Genomic DNA, 23,662 nt, shown 5'->3' on the forward strand with positions numbered 1-23,662 from the left:
TAATTTAATTGTAAGCTGAGTATTAACATAAAAATAAACATATTATAGAAATATGTACTGCAAAAACCACAAATATGAAAGAAGGTAAATATTGTCCATAATACACGATTCTTGATAGTCGTGTATACTTCGAGGCAACTTCATAACAATGTTAACAGCAATTAAAATATACTATGTAGAATATATGATTTAATTCAATTTCAAATTAAGTGATGTAACAAAATCGAAAAATTGTTATGTTATTGGTACTAAATTAGTAGGTGTACTGCTGAAAACAAATAACTTGGTTCCTCGAATACAGCTCTTTACAGCATCAGAGTTTACTAGATTGAATGGATACACTATGCATGAAATATATTCTGTGAGTGCATTGTGACTTTCGACGTATTTGTTGCATTATCATAAGTAGGGGCGGATGTTTATGACCGAAAAATCTACATAAAATGATCATTAAAATGCTCTTAAACTAATGGAAAAATGACAAAATTAAAAGAAAATAACATTTAAATATTATTCACCGTACTCGCACCACAACTTCTTAAAAATTAGTCACCTTGTTTCAATGACTGCCCTGCAAATCTCTGAGAGAAGAGGCAACTTCCTGGAATTTGGCTAAGATAAAGGAAAAGAACATGCAACAAAATGAAGGTTTTTAAGGGAAAACTATAGATTTTAATGAGGGTTTAAAATGTTTTTCAATCAGTGGTCCATGTCAGTGTCTTCATTCTCCGTCTCCTCCTCCTTCTGTGCTTCACTTTTGCTACCAGATCTTCCAGATGACAAAACAAATTGTGGGCGCAGTGTGCATTCTTGCAATCTTTGTGTTAAAAATACTGTCTTCTACAGTAGACATCCCTTCCAAACCATGTTGAGGACACAACATCCTGCCCAGAATATGTGAAAGTTTCCCCTCTTCCAAACATAAATTCTAAAGACACCCTTGTACCGACAAAAGAACAGTAACAGTCAAAGTCCTCACTTAAAATAAGCTGCTCTCAAGCATTTTATATTACTTCTGTTGTGTGAAGTGAAGCCTTCATTGGAATGAGGGATGGACTTTAGAGTCTGTTCCAAACTATAAAACTCAAACTTTATTGTTATTCACTTATTCAGTAAGTAATTACTACTGACCTATTTGGTTAGAAAATGATTTAACAGACCTATCGGTAAAGAAGAAAGTAAAATGCATTCCAAATGATCTAAAAGTTCTTCAAAGTACAGTATTAAAAATGACCAAAAAATGCGCGAAAAAAATATAAAAATGACGTATTAGTTCAAAAACGTCAAAAAATGCAATATAAGAAATTACTTTTTTACGTTGATATTAACATAGAAAGGATTTCTATATTAATAGGCATCGTCCTAATGTGAAAAATAATAAGATGACTTTTCATCATCATCTGCCCCTCTGATCATAAGTTTCAGCTCTCATGTCTTGTAAAGTAATGGAATAACCAGCAACGAAATTGTTTCCAAGAACATTTCTTTCATCTCTGTGGCAGTGTGATTTTTCATTGTAATATATTTTTAAAATCTTTGAACTGGTGTTCCATAATAAATAATACAACGTAGCCTACAATGTATGTTAGTTGTTTAGTGTATGTGCTGTGGGATCTATACTGGTAGAAAAAATGAACCGGCTTTTGAACCTCCACTTAATATTCTATTCATATTATATTAACAAATAAGTCACATATATATGGTATTGGACAAGTACACTAATAGATTTCCCTTTTCCCTGTGTTACCGTATATATATTTTTTATTTTACTTGGTTATTTACCGACGCTGTATCAACTACTAGGTTATTTAGCGTTGATGGGTTTGGTGATAGCGAGATGATATTTTGCGAGATGAGGCCGAGGATTCGCCAGAGATTACCTGACATTTGCCTTACGGTTGGGGAAATCCTCGGAAAAAACCCAACAAGGTAATCAGCCCAAGCGGGAATCGAACCCATACCCGAACGCAACTCCGGACCGGCAGGCAAGTGCCTTAGCCGACTGAGCTACGCCAATGGTGTGTTACCGTATATTTCAGTATGAATTTTTAAAATTTCATCACACTTAAAAAGTATGAATAAATATGACAGCTTCAGGAAATTTCATTAGATTAAGGTTACCAGACGTCCCCATTTCCAGGGAACAGTCCCCGAATTTTACTTGTTGTCCTTGGAATGTTGCTGAATTTAATAATTGGTCCCTGAATATTTCCGGATTTTCAGTGTTGATTATTATTTTTATGAAAATGTTGAATATCTCAGTGCCTGCTAAATTCATTCACAAGGTAATATAACTATAGAGTGTATATTGCTGAGATTGAAGATCTGGTGACACAGTCTGGTGGAAGTCTGTGGTGCTTGAGAGGAAGTGAAACGTCTACTGAAAGGAGAAGTGCAGGCGACAAACATTTTCTTAGAGGTAAAATGACACATAGGAACTTTAATAGAAATAGATATGAACAATCTAATTCGAATAAGGATAAGCCTATAGTTACTGAACGAATTTATTTGCTAATAGGTAGGCATCAACAACGAACAAACTTTCCTGCTATTAGAAAAGTTAATTATTAACTAAGTAAGAATGGTAGCCATATTTCATATTTAAGATTTAATAACGTCGAAGTTTTAATAAATAGAATTGAAAAAAAAATGCATTTATGAATTTATTAAGTAATAAGGACGTAATTATAATAGCTGAATAATAACTCACTGGAAATGATTTTTGCAAATAGCTTTACTGATTAGCAAATAATCAAAATATTAAGACGTTATAAATTGAGGGGCCCGAGATCAAAATGGGCTATGTCATCCAAAGTAAATTTTAAGAAAATTGCAAAAATGTCCTACATCTCATACAAGAAAGATACAAATGCGGGAATGGCTCTTATTGATGAAGACATCAGTAGTAAACATGCCTACTATGTTTATTCAAATTATAATGTCCAAATATTAGTTTTGTAAGAAAATTTAAATTTTGATATCCCATTTTGATGCATTTATTTTGAAACTCATTACTCTAATTTTACATTACTTGATCTAATTATGCTTTTGAACATGATTTCGTTAAAATAAAGTTTTCGAAATACTTTTATTTTATTTTTAATAGCACTATTCCCAAAACAGTCACAAGAAACTTAAAAAAACTGAAAGTGTTCTACTCAATAATTAGAGTAATTGCATGGGTTTACAAAAATTATAAAAAATCACTCTTCAAACATGTTCACAGGAATCTTTAACAAGGAAATATCCGAGCGTTTCGCATGGGACTCGCATTCGGGGGGGGGGGGGTCCGTGGTTCGATTCCCAGACCAACTAACCTGAATGTTGCTTAGCCAAATGCCGGGTTGGAATTTTCATTGCAATGTTCCATTTTCTCTTCCCCTCCCATGTAGAAAAAGAATTTAGATTTTCATATCAAATCATTCATCTTTCTCATCTCATTCAATAGCCAACCGTTCTTTGGTTCCCACCCTTCTGCTATATTTTTTATTTTTATTTTAGTAGGTTATTTTACGATGCTTTATCAACATCTTAGGTTATTTAACGTCTGAATGAGATGAAGGTGATAATGCTGGTGAAATAAGTCTGGGGTCCAACACCGAAAGTTACCCAGCACTTGCTCATATTGGGTTGAGGGAAAACCCCGGAAAAAACCTCAACCAGGTAATTTGCCCCGAGCGGAAATCGAACCTGGGGCAAGCTGGTTTCACGGCTAGACACCCTAACCATTACACCACAGGTGTGGACCTTCTGCTATATCTCTGTCGGGATTCATTCCTTAAGAGCACTTCCAAGGGCACTCCGACACCTTGGAAGGGCCGTTGGAATGGATCCTATGCTGCTTGGTCACCTTATCGGTGTGAGGGTAGGAGGCCTCCATTGGGTGAGCAGATGAGGGGTAACATGCGGCCAGTTGGCTGGTACAACCTCATCCTCATTCATCCTATAAATTCGGGGTGCACAATAGATCTTAATATGACCGATGTGCAAAAGGGTCGTCCTAACAGCCCGTAGCTACAGTGACCTAACCTAACCTAACAAGGGAAAAGCTTGTGCAGAGGCCATTAACGTCCTCTTCTCCTTCTTGTTCGTTTGTTGGCACATTCCTGGTCATATGAATTTGCAGGTTTATCTGCAAATGGTCTTCTCCTTCCCAGAACAATCCAAAATGTTTCTACAACAATCCTTCTACATCCATGATGTATCGATGTATTGATAACCTACAGAAAAATTTTCCTCGTTTACACAGTCCATATGATAAATATTGTTTGCTCTCAAAGCGTAAACATGCTTGTCCTTTAAATAAGATGAAGAAAAAAGATGTTTAAATTCTGAGATCTTAAATAGAATAGAGCTGGTCGGTTTCATCATGTCTTTTGTAAATTTCTTTCACTTACGGACTGGACATTCTCCATTGCCAACCTTGATTACAGTTGCATGTTTCCCAGTGATAATATATTTTTTTGGCAACACAATTACCTCTTATCTTTTAATTTGATTCTCCTCTTTTCCGAATATATTGTCGCAGGGTAGAAAACTGTGTCCAAAGAAGAGGGAATTGAACCCCGTCATATATCAGGGATGATGGAGCTGCAATGTAGAACCATCAACAGATCATCGTTATTATAGTAGCATTTTTGTGACTCTCATCCATTTGAGACCAAAAGAATTTTCTCAATTCCATTCATATCATTACATATCAGTCTATTCCTTCAGAATTTCCTTTAGAAGTCTCATGTTCTAGGATGTGTAAGAAAAAGCACTATGTCTCAATATTTCGTCTTATCTCTGCTCAACTACTGTTTCATTGTACATGTAATATTGCTTGGCTTAATATGTTGCTTGGTTAGAAGATGTGGAAATGCCAAATTTTGCTGACAATCATAGATCAAAGTGACAAGGTCTGGAGACATCTCATTCTTGATTTCATAAAAACTTTTCACTCTTAGCAGATGAATATGTTGAGCAGTCATAGCCTGTAATATTTTGTCTGAAGTAATATTACCGTAATTAATTAATTAACGCCTATTACATTAGTTTAAATAAATATTTTTCATAGCAATACAGTCCTTGCCTTATAAATTAGAACAGAATTGTAGAGGTATAATTACTGTGTAACTAAGGTCAAAACCATGTTAGTTTTCTGAAAAATCTAGCGGAAAAACTTAAACTACACAAACTTTGGCAAACATAGACCATTCTGTTTCATGTGCTCTGGAAATATAACGTAAAGATATGAAATATAGCCCATTTTGATCTGTTCAAATAACGGCTGGCATATCCCATTTTGATTCATTCATTCATTAATAATAACATATCCCATTTTGATACAAGTACTAATTTTCTCCATGCATTTTACATGTCTAAAATAAACCATTTTGAAACTGCACCTTTCACAGTGTAAAGTCTTCAACCCAAACTTGCCAATGACGTCAATAACTCATTTCCTGAAAAAAAGTCACATAGCCCATTTTGATCTTGGGCGCCTCAATTGGTAAATACTATACTTCAAATTAGACAGGATTGTACTAAGTTATAAATGTATTAGAAACATATCAGCAATGAATGTAAATGAGAGCATGTGATTGAATTGATGAAAGTGGAATTGATGTTATCAGGTAATTAGATTGACAAATAATGTGTTTAAACAAGTAGGCTGACAGCTGTATTGAGGTTACGTAGACGATTTTGCTGAGAAGCGAATGCGCAAGGTTAGATACTGGCCTACACACTTGCATAGAATGTACCGATTCAGCTATTCAGTTTGTTCACTTATTGTCGACATCTGCTAACCTCAATGCGATATTTATTACATGAAATAGTTAAGTATTATGTAAATGAGGAACTGAAATTTAAATATAAATATGGCTGTTGTAAAAGATAATTGGATGAATATAGCAACAGGAACGATTTCTATACACTTGATTATTATGGAGTTAAAAAAGAGAAATTCAAACTTAGCAAGTAAAGGAGTTTGAATGTTTAAAATAAATGCGATAGGGTGAAAACTTGCACTAAAACCAGAAGTAAGTGTAAGTTAAACCAACATAAATTTGAATAGTTATATGATAGAAAATTTGTTATTAAATTATATATATTTATTGTGTATAATCACTATTTGTGCATATATTAGTTTCAGTTATTAAGTTTATGTACTTTTGAAATATTAATAATAATACTAATACTAAAAAATATTGCTGAGATCTCCTGTAGAAAGAGAAAGACTTAACGAGGCTGTCCATTATTTTCGTTCAAATGTAGATGGACTTGACCTGATGAATATGTTTTAGTTGATAAGAGTTCTTGCTTGAAGAAAAGTGTGATTTCAGAAAAAATAACAAAGTGGAATGAAGAAAATGCCACTCTGCTGAAAATCGAGTGGAATTTTTTAATTTTTTTCTGAGAAAAATGATTCCCTGCGCACAACTCCAGAAGTGTGTGTCCTGGAAGTAATGATTCAGTGGAGAGAGTGTTTTTCTTCCCCTCAGTGAACATGATGTGGACATCCCAAAAACCCAGAATAAGTTTAGAAACTGTTGGAGCCATACTTGCTATCTTAACAAACTTCAACATGACCTGTCGGGAGCAAAATTGTGATCCAGAGAAGACCTGCTTAAAAAATTCACAGTTCAGAAAAAATACCAGCAATTTAAGTACCGGCAGTAGTTAAGCAGAATGAATATAATGAATATTTTAGTGTGTAAATTGAATGAGTATTTTATTTGTTTAAAGTGTGTAAAAACAATATTAGTGAACAGCAAACTAAGAGAAGTGTCAAAAGTAGTATTTTCATATATCGATACCTGTCCCTGGAAATTGCGAAAAAATCTTGTAGGTACGTACCCTTACATTAGATCCAAATATTTCATCTCCAGGTACAATGAAATGCTAATGCATTAAGTACTAGACATTTAATGGCATTTACAACAGGTCTTAAAATAATGTGCCAGTGATTATCTTCTTTTATTTACTGTTAGTGAAGTGCAGTCTTTTTTTTCCCCAAGCGTACCTTTTCCTCTGTCTACATAACTTTTTGTTTATAACAATTTTTTATTTTCTGCAAGACTTGAGCTATTTTTTCAATAACAATTAAAGTTTTAGGTCAAAAACTTTTCACTTTAATGAAATAGCTAACCTAATCTAAACAGAATAAATATCCTTTAGATTCTGAGTACCAGTACATCAATCATTCCCGTTTATTTAACTCTCCATTCTGAAGTGAGTGAACATCATAATTTTCTTCATGTAAATATAAATATAATATACCGGTACTTTTTCCTTTTCTAACTTAACAATGTTTACGCAATTTTTCTGGAGCCTATGATTACAAATTATTTGCTTTTTCTTCTCCTCCATTCTTATCAGTCTGCTCACAAATTTTCTTCAATGCCTCTATCCCTCACTAATGTAGGAATTATCTTTGTCCAGTTATCATCAGATAGTCTTCCTCTTTTCCTTCGTCCAAGCGGTACCCATTCCATGATTGTCTTTGGCAATCTTTCGTCTATCATCCTTTTTTGTATCCATATTATTGAAACTGTTTTTGTTGAATAAAATTAATAATTTAACTTGGAACATTAATATTGTATCTCTAATAATTTCATTTCCATTGAAATATCCTTTCAAATCGTCTCTAAAAGTCCATCTCTACTGCCATTAATTTTGATTTTTAATTGTTACATCATATTCCAAATTTCTGATGCATATTTCATGATCAGGGCTGGCGGTTTCCAACCCACAACATTGCTCTTAGGTTAGACATAGCCGGTATGTTGTTCTGACAACACGCACAAGCACAGTCAGGTTAAGTGGTTATGGAATGAGGTGAGATTTTTATTGATTCATAGTCCACATGGTCGCATTGCCTGGCATCATTTAGGCCTACTATGCTCCAATTGGTTTGTTTCGGAACAGTACTTTTAAACTGTATTGCTTATGTTCCCTTTCCGGTCAGAAACCTCCAGCCCTAATCATGACACTTCTAATTTTATTATTGTTTTAAAAGTTTTGGTTTTTTTTATCTGTTTACCCCACAAAAACCTTTTACTGTAGAAATAATCAACATTCCAGAATTTATTTTTGTCTTACTTATACTACCTTTTATCCCCATCATTTGTAATTTTCATTCCTAAATATTTATACTTTTCAGTATGCAGATAATTGTTCCCAGCCCTTCTTCTATTATCAAATCTTGAGAAGTTCCTCGTATCGCTAGGCCTATATATTTTGTTTTAATTCTGTTTATATTAAGACACTACTGTTTATATTCTTGTACAAATTTAATAGTAAATGCATTCCATTAGTTTTGTAACGTTTGCATTTTTTCCGAAGAACAAGAGGTTGGCCCAATGCATCAACCCCTAACCTGGAGGACCAGGTTTCTTGATTTCGCGATTCTACCCCTGGATCTGTTGTTTCCAACACAAGTTTATAATAGGCCTAATATAATGTGTATATTCTGAATTCACAAGATCTGTATCAGATTTTTTTTCATCTTACGATGTTTGGTGACGTATACACGTCCGTTGATGTGATATTAATGAATTTTAAATACTATTATAGTCACAATCACTCTATAACAGAGTCGCCAGTATGAAAGGATAATTCCAAGGCTTTGGCATGAGACGAACTCGATAGCTCAGTGGTAGAGTGCCTGACTGGAGCACAGGAAGTCGCAGGTTCGATTCCCGCTCGAGGTTGTGAAATTTTTCTTTCATACCATGGCATGATTGTGACTATAATAGTATTTAAAATTCAGATTTTTTTTGCTTATATACTGGTAGCTAGTAGTTAAGTTACATTTCTCTTTGGTTTGGGAATCTTCAGACTCTTTTAATTTCGGATCAATGACAGATTTTGGTACACTTGATATTGAATTAGCTAATATTTCAGTACCAACATGATTAAAACACTGAAATTGTTGCTACTGAGCCATCGCTCATTGGCAATTCAGCTTAAATTACTGGTACTATTTGAAACTGTAAAAAAAATATAGTTTTTTTTTTTCGTTGTCTTTGTTGACTTATAACGAACTTTTGTTTTCCTTTCAGTTAATGTTTTAAGGGCTCTGATTTCAGAATGGATGTTCTTGTTCAAAGTTAAATACTACAGAGTGTCCCAAATTGATGTATACACATTTTGAAACACTATTTCTCAGCAACGAGATGAGACAAAAATACGATTTTTGCGGTTTTGTATTCCTTAAGCCCGTACATGTTCAAAATGACCCCCTTTCACCACAGTACACTCTCAACAACGACATATAACAGAGTGACATACCAACTGGATTGTTGCTAATGGAATATCATTACAGGCATGTTCAATCTGAACTCTCAGTTCCCCCCTCCCCATAGGTAGAAGTCTGGAGGGGTTAAATCCGGAGATCAAGGCGGGAACTCCACAGCACGTCCTCTTCGTCCTCTGATTGAGTGTGTGATCAAGAAAATTCCTCACATTGATATGAAAGTGAGCTGGAGCCCCGTCTTATTGAAAGTAAAACACATTTTCATTCTCAAAGAGATCATTAAGACATGGAATCGTGGTTTCCAACATTTGCAGGTATTTCTCACCCGTGACAGTCTCTTTGAAGAAGTACAGCCCAATTATTCCTCTGGAAGACAGACCACACCATTCTGTTATGCCTGGAAGATCGACAGTCTTTTCTTGAAAGGTGTGTGGATTTTCGTTAGCCCAGTACACACAATAGTGCCAGTTAATTGTGCCATTAAGTTTAAATGTGGCTTCATCTGATCAAACAATTAGTCTTGAAAATCTCCCCTTTCATTACACATGTTCAAGAACCACTCACAAAATTCCAGTTGCCTATCTGGGTCATCCTCATATAGTGCATGGACAAGTCTCGGAATGGTAAGGCTTCCATTTCTGAGCTCGCAAAATTCGATGAACACTGGATTTGCTGATACCAATCTCACAAGAACATTGCCTCATTGACTTCTTTGGGGAAAGTGCAAAAGCCTGCATGACTGCATCAACACACTCGTTATCAGTGGAACTTCTCTTTCTTCTGCACTGCCCTTTCAACACATCTTGCACCGTTCTGTCGACTTCAAACTTGTCTTGGATTCTTGTGATAGTTAACCTTATTGATGGTTACGTTCCAAATTCAACTCTCCAACGTCGTTGAACTTCAACAACATTCTCCACTTTCTAATAACATTTTGGTATCCACTTACATTCATCGAATGATAATTGCATTGCCATGTTTATTTATAAACAGATGAACATGTTTCCCATGCTTTCCACTGCTTTCTGAATCATAAACAGCAAAAATCTTATTTCTATCTCATTTCTTTGCTGTGAAATAGTATTTCAAAGAGTGTATACAACAATTTGGGACACTCCTTATAATTTCAATATTATTAACCCTTAAGTAGGAGCGCTAATTTTTGTGTCACTAGTAGTTGCGTGGGGGTCCCACAGTATTTCATATTAAAATTGCATTCATTGAGGCATGTTAATGATATTTTGCGGTTTTTATATATGAGGTGTATCCAGAAAGTAAGTTTCCCTATTTTTTTAAAAAAAAGAAAACACACTTTCAGGAAAAAATTTATTGGCAACAGATACAGCAATGTTTCACCTATTTTTCAACATAGCCACCATCAAAATTGAGACACTTGTCGTATTGTGGGATCAACTTTTGTATCCCTCAGTGGTAGAACTCTGCCGCCTGTGAATGGAACCAGCATGTGACAGACGTCTTTAGCTCTTTGTCGTTGCCAAAACGCTCACTGGAGGACAGGAATTTCTTGAGGTGCAAGAAAACGTGAAAATCGCTGGGAGCAAGATCAGGACTGTAGGGTGGGTGATCAAACAACTCCCAGCCAAATTCCGTCAAAACAGCTGCTGTGCGCCGAGCCGTATGTGGACGAGCATTGTCATGGAGGAGCACAACACCTGAAGTAAGCATTCCACGCCTCTTGTTTTGAATGGCACGTCGCAATTTTCGTAGTGTTTCACAGTAACGGTCAGCGTTCACTGTTTCACCTCTTGGAAGGAAGTCACTGAGCAGAATGCCCTTCCTGTCCCAGAACACTGTGTACATCTCATTCCGTACCGACAGCATCTGTTTGAATTTTGTCCTGACCGGAGATCAACTATGCCGCCAATGCATTGACTGCTGCTTGGTTTCCAGGGTGAAGTGCGAAATCCAAGTCTCATCGCCTGTGACGATCCTGTCGAGGAACTCGTGACCGTCGTCGTGATACCTTTGCAGAAATGTCAGTGCTGCTCCTAAACGTTGCATTTTGTGTTCGGGTGTCAGGTTTTTCGGCACCCATCTGGCACACACTTTTTTGAACAGCAGGTGCTTAGTGACAATCTCATGCAACAAGGATTGCGATATCTGCGGAAAATGGCTGCTCAGCTCTGTAATCGTGAAGCGATGGTTCTCCATGATGCACTGCCGCACCAGCTCAACACGATCATCATTGATGAGGGACGGTCGCCCACTGCGCTCTTCATCATGGACACTTTGACGACCTTCGGAAAACTGCCTACACCAGCGACGCACCATCTGCTTACTCATGATGTTTGGCCCATAGACCTGTCAGAGCTGCCAATGAATTTCAATTGGCGCAATGCTTTGTGCATTAAAGAACTTTATCACAGACCGGACCTTCCAGGCGGCGGGAGAAGGAATAAGAGCTTCCATTTCGGACCACTGCTGCCATGCTACTGGCACCAGGCGGGACCTGTCCGGCTGGCATATGATTGATACATTGTAGATCTGTTACGCATGTGCAATTGACACGGCTAATTACGTTTACTTTCAAGGGGAAAAAATCGGGAAACTTACTTTCTGGATGCGCCTCGTAATTATAATTTCGTTTATATACTTCACAATTAGTTTGTTTCAGTTTTGATGAGAAGAAACAACAACAATGTGTTATATAATCACCTTAATTTATTGATGCACATTTTAATCGTTGTTAGTTTTAATATTGCAGGCTCTCACTTAATAGAATATTACAACTACATAAATATATACCGATATTGTTTAATGCAATTTTCTATAAAGTACAATACGTATCAGTACTATTACATAGAAAAAAAGTTTGGAGAAGTGTTCTACGGCTTGGTTTATAAACAGTAATTTTGGTCAATTTTAATACAATTTTAGAACATTGCAGACGAATATAGATATTATTTTCAAAGCAATAGAAACTTTACTATGGTCGTAAATTATTATTATGAAGAAAAATATGTAATTTGCTTTGGTCATTCAAACTCAGAGTTGGAACATTTGCGTATTTCTGTATCATGTTCTGATTCACTCAGATGATCCACTTTGTCATGATCGGATTCTCCATTTTCATCACCACTTGTCTCTACTTCGTCCATAAGCTTTGAAATACGTGCTGCTTCTTGTTCAATATTACACGTTTTATTGTTAGCCACTTAACTGCCTTTAGCAACAATAACAGACAAATGAACTGTAAAACATTAATCGAAAACAAGAAGAGTGTGATATACTTAATAATAATACTGTTACGTTAGTAGTCACGTGGGGGCCTGAGAAACCCCCAACTAATTCGAGCCAATCTACAATGCAAACTAACAGTTTAAGAATAGAGGCGAACACTTTATAATTCCGAAAACGATCTTTTAGGAAGGTACTGAAGTGCCGAGCAGTGTAGCCAACACATAAATAGTTATACATCAACATTCATAACCTTGGGGCCTACCAGACCCCACGCGACTACTTACGGATTAAACAACAAACATACAAAGTAAACGACACACATGCAAATATTGAAGTACTCATGTCACAACTTCTGAATGCTGAAAATGCATGATCAAATATGATGTGTTTACAGTTTCAACAAATCAGTTACCATCGTCATACCTCGATTAAATCGAGAATTTCATTGCAGCCGTATCGTCACTTTCCTCTCACACATTGTACAGTGTTTTCAATACTTTGCAAAATGAGTGGCTACTTTATTGATAATCGTTTAGAGGTGACAGTTTCGATAATCAAGGTATGGTAATAGTTTCATTTTGCATAACTTTGTTTACATATTCCTCATTTTCTTTTATATTCTGTCGGATGTTGACTGGCAGACTTCTTCAAAACAATGATGATTTGAAGTCACCTAGTCCGCAACTCTCTTCTTTCTCAGGATTTAGCAATGAGTTGCCGAGTTCATTTATAACATGTAACTTTGTGTTTGCATTGAAGGAAGTCGACAGTTGAACAGAGCATAATTTCCGTTACAATTTTGATAATGTCGACTGGAAAAATGTATCCAAATTTCAGTACTCGCCTTATGCTATGACCATTTTGCACTCCCTCCTCCAGAGTCCGTTGCCCTAGGCTATGGCCTAAGTTGACTTATTGAGTTATTAATTCGCTATTGATTACAAACTTTATGTATCTTTGGTTGTGAATGCGCAGATAGGGGAGAAAGTTGAAGAATATGCACAACTCTTTCCACACAACTTTATATGAAATAGCACTTTTGTTATTGTTGTTTAGTCAACTGTCCGAAGACAGGTTTGAACCTCATAAGTGACACTAATAACGCATTACTCATGAAGCAACTAATGAGCTAGAGTGGCCAGATCCCTTCCCCCTCCATTATATACGTCACTGACTACAGTAACATATTACACTAATCAGACTTCAGATTTAACAAACAATTGTTCTTTCTCTGACACATATTGTCAAGTAAGATGTAACTGCCAGAAAATAGATATACATATCAACCAGAAACTCAATCAGAAGTAAATAGCATTTCATTGTAAAAATATATGAGCGTGAACAATTTAATATTAATAATATAATAAAATATTTTTTTATTTATATAAATATAAATGTCTCATAACTAAATTCGAGTATATACGTCTCACTATGTTCCTCACAGCTTCTAAAGACGTGTTACTTATCTGAAGACAGAAGTCATAGCTACTATACTGTATAATAATTATTATTTTGAACAAATTCTTAAGAAACAATATCGATAGCATGACTTAAACGAAACTGTATACTTACTGCCTTGTGTGATCCAAAGTTTTGGCACAAAATTAGAGTCAGAACACAATGTGTCGTTAAAATATGTACTGGACTGCAAACCTGAAAAAAAGAAATCATTATTACTACTACACTAGTATTATTATTATCACATATAGGCAATATGTTTTTTCAAGTTCATAAAATTTATAAGCGAATAAATGCAGTGTATGTTGTTTACTTCCAACTCAAACTCTTTCATTGCAAACATGTCTGAAGATCTCATCTTTCAGTACTTTCAATAATTCAATTTCATTATAGTACCAGGTGTAAGAATTTTTGCAGCCCTTGTTTTACATTATTTTTAATTTCAAAGGCAGCAATAAAACAATCCTGCACATGATGGGTTCATATCTTATGACTTCAATAGCATCATAACTTGTGTTGCAGTACTCTAATAGATATATATTTATTTTATACAGTAACATTGATCAGTAATTTAGTATTCCATTATATCTCTCACAAAAATTGTTTGTAATGGAAACAATGTATAATAGAATAATAAGAAAATGTTACACGGAACAGAAGAAAAAATTTACAAATTAAATATGTGAAACAATTTTCAATTGAATTTAGTAAGTGAAGATAATAGAAGAATTTTTAGTTATGTAAGCTAAGTTATTTATTTATTTAGTTGCAGTCTGCAATGTGTTACAATGTTGAATGACAGCATTGACCTCTGGTCATATAGCTATCACTCACTTATCAAGATACAATTTTATATATATATATAGGCAGATCTTCTTACACTATATACACACATACATTTTAAAATTTATTTTACATATACGCTAATTATAAACAATAGAGGCTAATCATAACAAATTGGATATTTTGTTACTATTGGGAAAAGTAACAGATCTCTTGAGTTACCGGTACACAAAATGAACAAATGCCAAGGTGAAAAAATATTTGATAGAGATACAAAGTTCTAATTAAATATAAATATTATATGACAAAGAACATTGAATGCTTATCAAAATTACTAACATTTTTCCGAAGACTCAAATATAAATGTCACAACTATGGCCGGGTAAACGTGTAGGCCTAGTAGTTGGCAATTTATCGTAGCAGTACTGTATTATGAGAATTTTAGAGCCCACAAATATAAATACAACCCTCAAATATTTAACAAACTGATCAATGCACAAATTCTAAATTTTATTTTTTTTTGCACATAACAGTGCAATTAAACAGACTTCGAAATAAAATGGAACTGTAAATTTGTGCAATTACATTAACTTTATAATTATATTACTGCTAAAGTGGTCACATATTTTTATTTGCAAATTAGAGAACAATAGAGTTACTTATTTATTCCATTTTTCTACAGCGCATTACTCATGATACTGTACTACAATACGCAATATAATTTCTTCATTTTTGGAAATTCTTAATCATTTAGTGTCAGCAAGACTATTGCTGCCACTGCTGTTTTAAATTAGTAACGTTATTTTTCCCTTTAGAATCACATTTCCAAAATGCTATAAAATCGTATTTTATGGCTCAAGTATTTCTCGAAATTGAATGTTAATGACTAAGCTCTCGTACTTGTCATTAACATTGGTGTGGCAACGATGATATAGAGTGATGAAAATAACGTCTAATACTTACTCTGATATAGCTGTATCAATTAACATAAGTCTTTAAATTTTTAGTTGGTATCTACTGGATATCAGACACACAACATGCAATGTCCAGAAACACGCAAAAATCAAGTTTCTCTATAGCAACTTACACACGTCACATCACACTGATATTTTAATGTAGGCTTATACATTTGTAAATTAAAGAATATTTAAACACGTCAGAATTAAATAACAATTTCACTAAATTGAGTAGGCCTACACATGAACTTAATTTTACTCTCATCTCTATAAAATGTTCATTATTTTCTTCAAATTCAATTTTGATACTAAAACATACAAGTGCAACTAATCCTTAAAGTGTGCAGCAATGGAAATTGCAGGTAATTAACTAACGTGCATTTATTTAACACACCTAATTTTACCTTCATACTACATTATGTGGTATCAGATCTGAGCTTTTAAAAAGAAATATACAGTGAAACCTTTTTAACCTGACCACCAGAAATTGCACATAAAAAGTGGTCGTCTAGAGGGATAGTATTCTTAAGGAGGTATCAACAATTTAGATTTATACAGTATTTAAATTTAGCATATAGCTTAATGAAGGATTTAAAACTCAACCTTTTCAGATTTCTTAGGATTCATAAGAGACTAAAATTCAAGTGTAACTTATCATACACAATGAATCGTACATTTAATAGTGATATTCTCAATACTGTACAATGAAACAAAAAGAAGGCTGCATTACTACAGTAAATTATAAATAAAAATTACTTTGCATACCAAGTTAATCATTTTTCATGGTGTATTTCAAAATGGATGTTTGTACTAATTTTTCAAACATTTATCGATGATAATGTTTTCATATTCTTTTTCCAGTTCACTGATTAAAACATAAAGCTTTTTATTTCCTAATTCAAGAGCTAGAGACCTATACATTGCAATACTGCCAAGAGCATCTTTAATTGCCCTTTTAAATCCTGTTTGTCAGGTAGGCCAAGAACTTGTTAGGGTACTGTATTGTCAAAACTCATACAAACCCATCTTTTCTAAATCTTTTTTCAGAAGTGATATTGTATAATGTCAAACAGACTTACTGTATGTATCTTTTGACATGGAATTAGGAAAATAACGTAGCAGTAACCTTGAACAGTGAACCTGGCTTTATTGTTTCTCGCTGGTGCTGAAACGCTTTATTCTTAAAATTCTAAAGACGACACAATACAACTACCTGAGATGACTGATAAAATGACTGGAAGTGGCCTGTGGGCAGGGCGAGAGTGAAACATCTGTTTTTTTTTTTTTATTCTGAGAATGTTGTATAGGAATAAAACTACAGTATTTCCAATTTTATTTTAAATTCTGGTCGTCTTAAAGGGGGAAAACCATGTATTTTGCAGTTAAACATCCACGGTTGTTGGTCTGGGAAAGGGATGGTCGTTAAAAGAGCGGCAAAATACATTGGTCTTATGAGAATAATATTCTGTGCCAGATAATAGTGGTCGGGAATAGGGGTGGTCGTCTAGAGAAGTTTCACTGTAAATCAAAGATATTATGGTAATTAAGAGTAGACCTATATTACCGTATATGAAATATCTGAATTGATAATAAATAAGATTCTTTCCGAAACTTATATAGGTACACACAAAGCACAACAATTATAAAATATGTTCCCTATAGTTAAATGATAAAATACTGTGTTAGGCCCACTTACAAATTATTTATTGATACCCTTTTGCTACATTATTATTTCTTACAAAATATCGTATTTTTCATAATGAAATCAAACATATACTGTAGGATATCACTTACCTAATTGAAATTCTAATACATTTACTCCACGTCTCTTGAGCCAGATGCACGTGTACATTTCTTCTCCACTGAAATTGTCAAGTTTCATTATGTAAAGAACAAATGTAGCCTATATTAAATTTCACTATTATAAGTGTATAGGCTACGCTTTAATTTTACATTAATATTTAATATTTTCATGAAGTGCAAACAAAACTGACATGAAAATATGTAACATTACTGAGCCATAGTTCCTTTATAATTTTTAAATGCTTTAGAATAGTGCACAGACTAGTAGTAAGCCCACACAAACATTTGTTTAAGAACCAATGCAGCAATGAAGATTTTCGACATTCAACTACAGAATTACTTTTCTTGGTGAACACAGAATAAACATAAAAGTGCATAAATGATCAAAATTCTTTCTGCTTTCATAATTTCATAGAACATCAAAGTCCTCTTTATAAAGGACTGGTACAACAGGATGTCAACGAAAAATCATGAATAAATAAACTTGTATTATTTTTATTAGTGTAAATCTGGGATTTATTGATTTGTATCTGTTGGCCTGAGTAGCATAGTCGGCATAGCATTGGCCTTTTGTGCTCGAAGTTGCGGGTTCGACCCCGGCCCAAGTCAATGGCGTTTGAGTGTGTTTAAATGCGACGGGCTCATGTCAGTATATATCATCATCATCATCATCATCTGTGGTCATACAGCCCTTTTAGTTTAGCCTTGACCTCCTTAAGAATTGCTGCCCAATCTTCCCTCTCTAGGGCTCTCTGTCTCCATCTCTTAATTCCTGCTTTAACTAGATCATCCAACCATCGTAGTTTAGGTCTTCCTGCTCTTCTTTTACCACTTAGCGTGGCATCTAGTAATCTTTTAGGAATATTATTATTGTCCATTCTGATAATGTGGCCCAGCCACTCCAGCCGTCTAATTTTTATATCAATGACAATACTTGGATCTTTATATAGTTTTTGTAGTTCAGAATTGGTCCTAATTCTCCACTCTCCCTTATCATAAATAGGGCCATAAATTTTTCTTAAAATTTTCCTTTCCCACGTATTTAAGATGGTTATTGCTCGTTCAGGTAGAGTCCAGGTTTCGCTTCCAAAAGTCACCGTAGGTTTAATAATTGTTTTATAAATCCTCACCTTCATTTTTTTTTTTTTAGATATATCTGGTTCTTATAATTTTATCTAATGCTCTGAGGCGTCGATTACCAATGGCTATTTTATCCTTGATCTCAGTTAATATGTTGTTATCCTCAGTGACTATCGAGCCGAGATATCGGAACCTTGACACTTTCTCAAAAGTAACCTCATTTAAGACAACAATTTTTACAGTATTGTCTCTCGTGGTTATGTTATTCATATACTTTGTCTTTGTTCTGTTAATATTTAAATTTGAAGCATTTGTCTCATTATGTATCTGTTTGAGGACATCATCTAAGGATGACACATTCCGTGCAAATACAGCTACATCATCAGCAAAAGCAAAGTATTGAAACATTCTATTAAATATGGTTCCCCCTGGATTAATGGCAATCTTTCTAATAACTCGCTCTAGACCAATATTAAATAAGAGTGTTGATAAGAAGTCACCCTGTCTAATTCCATTATGAGTTATGAACTTTTCTGATAATTTATTCTGTATTTTAACTTTATTTTGTGTATTCATTAAGGTCATCTTGGTTAAGGCAATTAACTTTCTAGGGATTCCAAATTCTGCCATTGCATCAAATATATAATTCCTATTTATTGTATCAAATGCTTGTTTAAAATCAATATACAACTGGTGTAACGGTAAGTTAAATTCATAAAATTTCTCTAAAATCATACGTAAGGAAAAAACCTGATCAGTCGTGGATCTTCCTTTACGAAAGCCACATTGGTAATCGCCAAGAGCTGATTCAGCATATGGTTCAATATATTTAGATAAAATATTGGTAAAAATGTTATAGGTGACATTTAAAAGTGAGATTCCTCTATAGTTATTACATTCCAATTTACTGCCTTTTTTGTGTATAGGCCATATAATGGCTACATTCCAATCATTAGGCATTTGTTCAAGCTGCCAAATATCAAGAATCAAATTATAGATATGTTTCCATAAAGCTCTGCCACCATGTTTTATTAATTCCATGTTAATAGAATCTTCTCCTGGGGCTCGGTTATTCTTCATCCTTCTAATTACATCATTTACCATGAAGATAGTTGGAGGGGGAACAAGAGGATCAGGTCCAAAATAGATCAAATTTGATGTGGGTTTATCTTCTCTGGCCTCGTTTAACAAATCATTAAAATGTTCTACCCATAATTTTAGTATTTCTTGTTCTCCGGCAACAAGGGTTCCTTCTTTATTTTTACACATAGTAGTTCTTGGTTGGAAACCTGTTTTAATGTTTCGAACACTTTCAAAAAATTTTCTACTCTCGTTCCTCCCAAAGTTTTCATCTAATTCATAAAGTATACTTTCCTCTAGCTCTTTCTTTTTCTTTTTACATATATTCTTTGTGGCTCTCCGTGCAGTTTTATATTCTTCTTCTGCTGCTCTAGTTCGCTTTTGCATCATTTTAAGTCTATAAGCATTTCTTGACTTAAGTGCTTCTTGGCATTCCTTGTCAAACCACTGGTTTCTATTTTGTTTTTGAACTGTTGAAAGTACTTCGGTTGCTGTATTACATATCGTTTGTTTGATAAAATCTCATTTCTGTTCTATGTCCATGTCTTCCATTGTTTGTTCGCCCATTTTATTTTCAATGGATCTTCGATAATCATTTGCTATTACTTTGTCCTTCAGTCGTCCGATGTCAAATTTAATGCATCTCTTATTAGGGCGCGAGGTTAATAGACACATTCTCTGTCTATACTTAACTCTTATCAAAAAGTGATCAGAATCACAGTCTGCTCCTCTTAATGATCGAACATCCAATATATCTGATGCATGTCTTTTACTGACCAACACATGGTCAATTTGATTAGTTGTATTACCATCAGGTGACGTCCATGTTTGCAGATGTATGTTCTTATGTGGAAACATGGTACTGGATACTACAAAGTCTCTAGTTATCGCAAAATCACATAATCTTTCACCATTATCATTTGTAATATCATGAAGGGTATGTTTACCAATGTTAGCAGCCTTATAATCTTTGCCAATTTTAGCATTTAAATCTCCCATGATAATAACAACGTCATATTTAGGGATTTGCTGACATACTCTATCTAGTTGGTCATAAAAGTTATTCTTGCTTGTCTCATCCTTATCTTCGGTAGGTGCATGTACAGAAACTATTGTAGTGTTGAAGAACCTTCCTTTCAATCTTATAGAGCACATCCGCTCATTAATAGGGTCAAAGTTAAGTAAGTTACTTTTAAATTTCTTGTGAATCAAAAACCCTGTTCCAAAATTATTTCTATTTCCGCTTCCACTATATAATACAGTATAATTTTCAGAATAAAAAATTTCAGAGCCCCGCCATTGTATCTCCTGAATAGCTGCTATTGATATATTATATTTATTTAGCTCTTGTATAAGGTTTCTTAATGCTCCAGTTCGGTATAAACTTCTTACATTCCATGTAGCCAAATTCATGTCCATTTTACCAGGTCGTTTCCGTAAATCCATCCGGCTGCATTCTTTAGGTTTCTCAACGGTAAAATTTTTTTACAAAAGTGAGGTTGTCAGCCTCACGTTTCAACCCCCAACCTGGAGGACCAGGTCATTTGATTTTGGGGTTTCCGTCCCCTTGACTGGTTGCCTTCACTACGGCTATAGAGTCCAGTCTACCCCTGATTTGATTTTGGGGTATCCTCCCCTAGATGAGCTGGTTTCTCTACACCTTTGAGCCTCATCTGCCCATTCCCAAGTAGGTACCGCTCAATCTGAGGACAGACATATCATCTTGGATTGCCTCTTCCGCCAGGTCAGCTGTACCAATGATCTTCATCTCCACCTTCACTGTCGTTGAGGTCTTCACCTTAACCCTGGCTAGGGGCCTCCATATTTATATCCCCTGGAGACAGGGTGGCCCAGATATACCCCCAGGCATTGGGTTGGCTGACTGCGGCCGTAACAGGGCGATGGGGTCGCCACATCCCTACGCCAATGTCAGTATATATACTGGCATGTAAAAGAAATCCTGCGGGACAAAATTCCAGCACACTGGTGATGCTGACATAACCTCTGCAGTTGCGAGCGTCGTTAAATAAACCATAATTTTTTTTATTTGTTTCCAACTGAATTTCAAAATTTTTGCCATGATGATGTTAAATCTAAGAGCAGAAATATAATTTGTAGTGATGATTTATCTCTTTATCTATACATCTGCTGTGATGTGACAATAATAGTTGTTGCATACGGGCTCTGTTCTCCCTGCAGAAATAATTTATAGTTTCTTTTTGTATGTGCATATTTTTTACTATGAACGATATGCTATTTTAATATTACAACGTTTGTATTACAATATTTGATATCCTTATTTTTCGTAACTGAGCTCTTCCCGATTTAACTTGAAGAGCAGTCTCACAATTGGATCTGGCTTTCCAGTACAGAAAACTGAAGGACTAACCAACTGGCAATAATATCAGCGGCGGATTTTCAGAGGAGGCAAGGGAGACCATACTTTCCCTAATATTTTATCAGAATACAATATGACAGTATTCATTACATCTGAATTACGATCATAGAGAAGTTAATAGCAATTGACGGAAATGTTCCTTTTATATTAATATACAATACTTACTTACAAATGACCTTTAAGGAACCCGGAGGTTCATTGCTGTCTTCACACAAGCCCACCATAAGTTTTTATCTTGAGCAAGATTAATCCAGTCCCCAGCACCACATCCCATCTCCTTCAAATCCATTTTAGTATTATCCTTCCATCTACGTCTCAGGCCACTAAAGATTTTTTTCCCTCAAGTCATCCAAATAACACTTGATATGCATTTCTGGATTCACCCATACGAGATACATGCCCTGCCCATCTCAAACGTCTGAATTTAGTATTCCTAATTATGTTAGGTGAAGAATACAATGCGTGCAGTTCTGCATCATGTAACTTTCTCCATTCTCCTGTAACTTCATCTCTCCTAGCCCCAAATATTTTCCTAAGCAACTTATTCTCGAATACCCTTAACCTCTGTTCCTCTCTCAAAGAGAGAGTCCAAGTTTCACAACCAAACAGAACAACCCGTAATATAACTGTTTTATAAATTCTAACTTTCAGGTTTTTTGAGAGCAGACTAGACGACAGAAGCTTCTGAACCAAATAATAACAGGCATTTCCCATATTTATTCCGTTTAATTTCCTCTCGAGTGTCATTTATATTTCTTACTGTTATAAGATACTTGAATTTTTCCAACTTTTCAAAGGATAAATTTACAATTTTTATATTTCCATTTTGTACTATGTTCTGGCCACGAGACATAATCATATACTTTGTTTTTTCGATGTTTACTTCCAAACTTATCTCATTACTTGCTTCAAGTAAAATTACCGTGTTTTCTCTAATAGTTTGTGATTTTCTCCCAACATATTCACGTCATCAGGCATAAAGATGCAGCTGATGTAACCTGTTCAGTTCCAAACCCTCTCTGTTTTCCTGGACTTTCCTAATGGCATATTCTATAGCAAAGTTAAAAAGTAAAGGTGATAATGCATCGCCTTGCTTTACCCCACAGTGAATTGGAAAAGCATCAGACAGGAATAACGGGTAAGCAACTATAATGATGCACCGCCTCTGTAACAATTACAACAACAGTTCAACCAATAAGATAACTGGCTAGCAAATTGTTTAACCCTGAGGAGCCGTGCATCCATTATAATGACCAACTAGTATTATGGTCATCACGTGATATAATGTTATAAATTGTATGTTATATATAAAATACGTTGATATTCTTTAATTTTATATAACATTAAGGACATTGCACTTGATTCAAACAATAAATGAATTTTTTTGTAATGTTTTTTTCTTGAAAAAAGAGGAAAATCATTTCAACTGCAGTTAACTGAAACCCTGTCAGCTTCCATGCGTACCATTACACCGATTGTTTTACATGGGCTCTCCCCATCCTTTGCCACAGGCTCAATTGACTGCAGTGGCTGGGACGTGAACCTGAGATCTTAGCCACGATATGCTGGCCGGATATATCTTGTGTGCCTGAAACCGCTCAGCTAACGAACCCAACACAAATTTACCCGATTATGCAGGTATATGAACCCCTGGTTAAG

At 34.8% G+C, this 23,662-nt stretch overlaps 1 protein-coding gene across 3 annotated transcripts in view; it reads right to left on the minus strand.

Moving 5' to 3' along the window:
- The window catches only part of LOC138707874 (uncharacterized), a 469,237-nt gene that overhangs the window by 33,386 nt on the left and 412,189 nt on the right, over positions 1 to 23,662 (minus strand). For all 3 annotated transcript variants that reach the window (XM_069837876.1, XM_069837875.1, XM_069837874.1), the window contains exons 8-9: positions 17,437 to 17,504; positions 14,018 to 14,098 (exon numbers count right to left, since the gene is read on the minus strand). In XM_069837876.1, coding sequence (XP_069693977.1) covers positions 14,018 to 14,098; positions 17,437 to 17,504 — 149 coding nt within the window. The remainder of the gene's footprint in view (positions 1 to 14,017; positions 14,099 to 17,436; positions 17,505 to 23,662) is intronic.

Source organism: Periplaneta americana, chromosome 10 (assembly GCF_040183065.1).
Source record: "Periplaneta americana isolate PAMFEO1 chromosome 10, P.americana_PAMFEO1_priV1, whole genome shotgun sequence".
Taxonomy (NCBI): Eukaryota; Metazoa; Arthropoda; class Insecta; order Blattodea; family Blattidae; genus Periplaneta; species Periplaneta americana.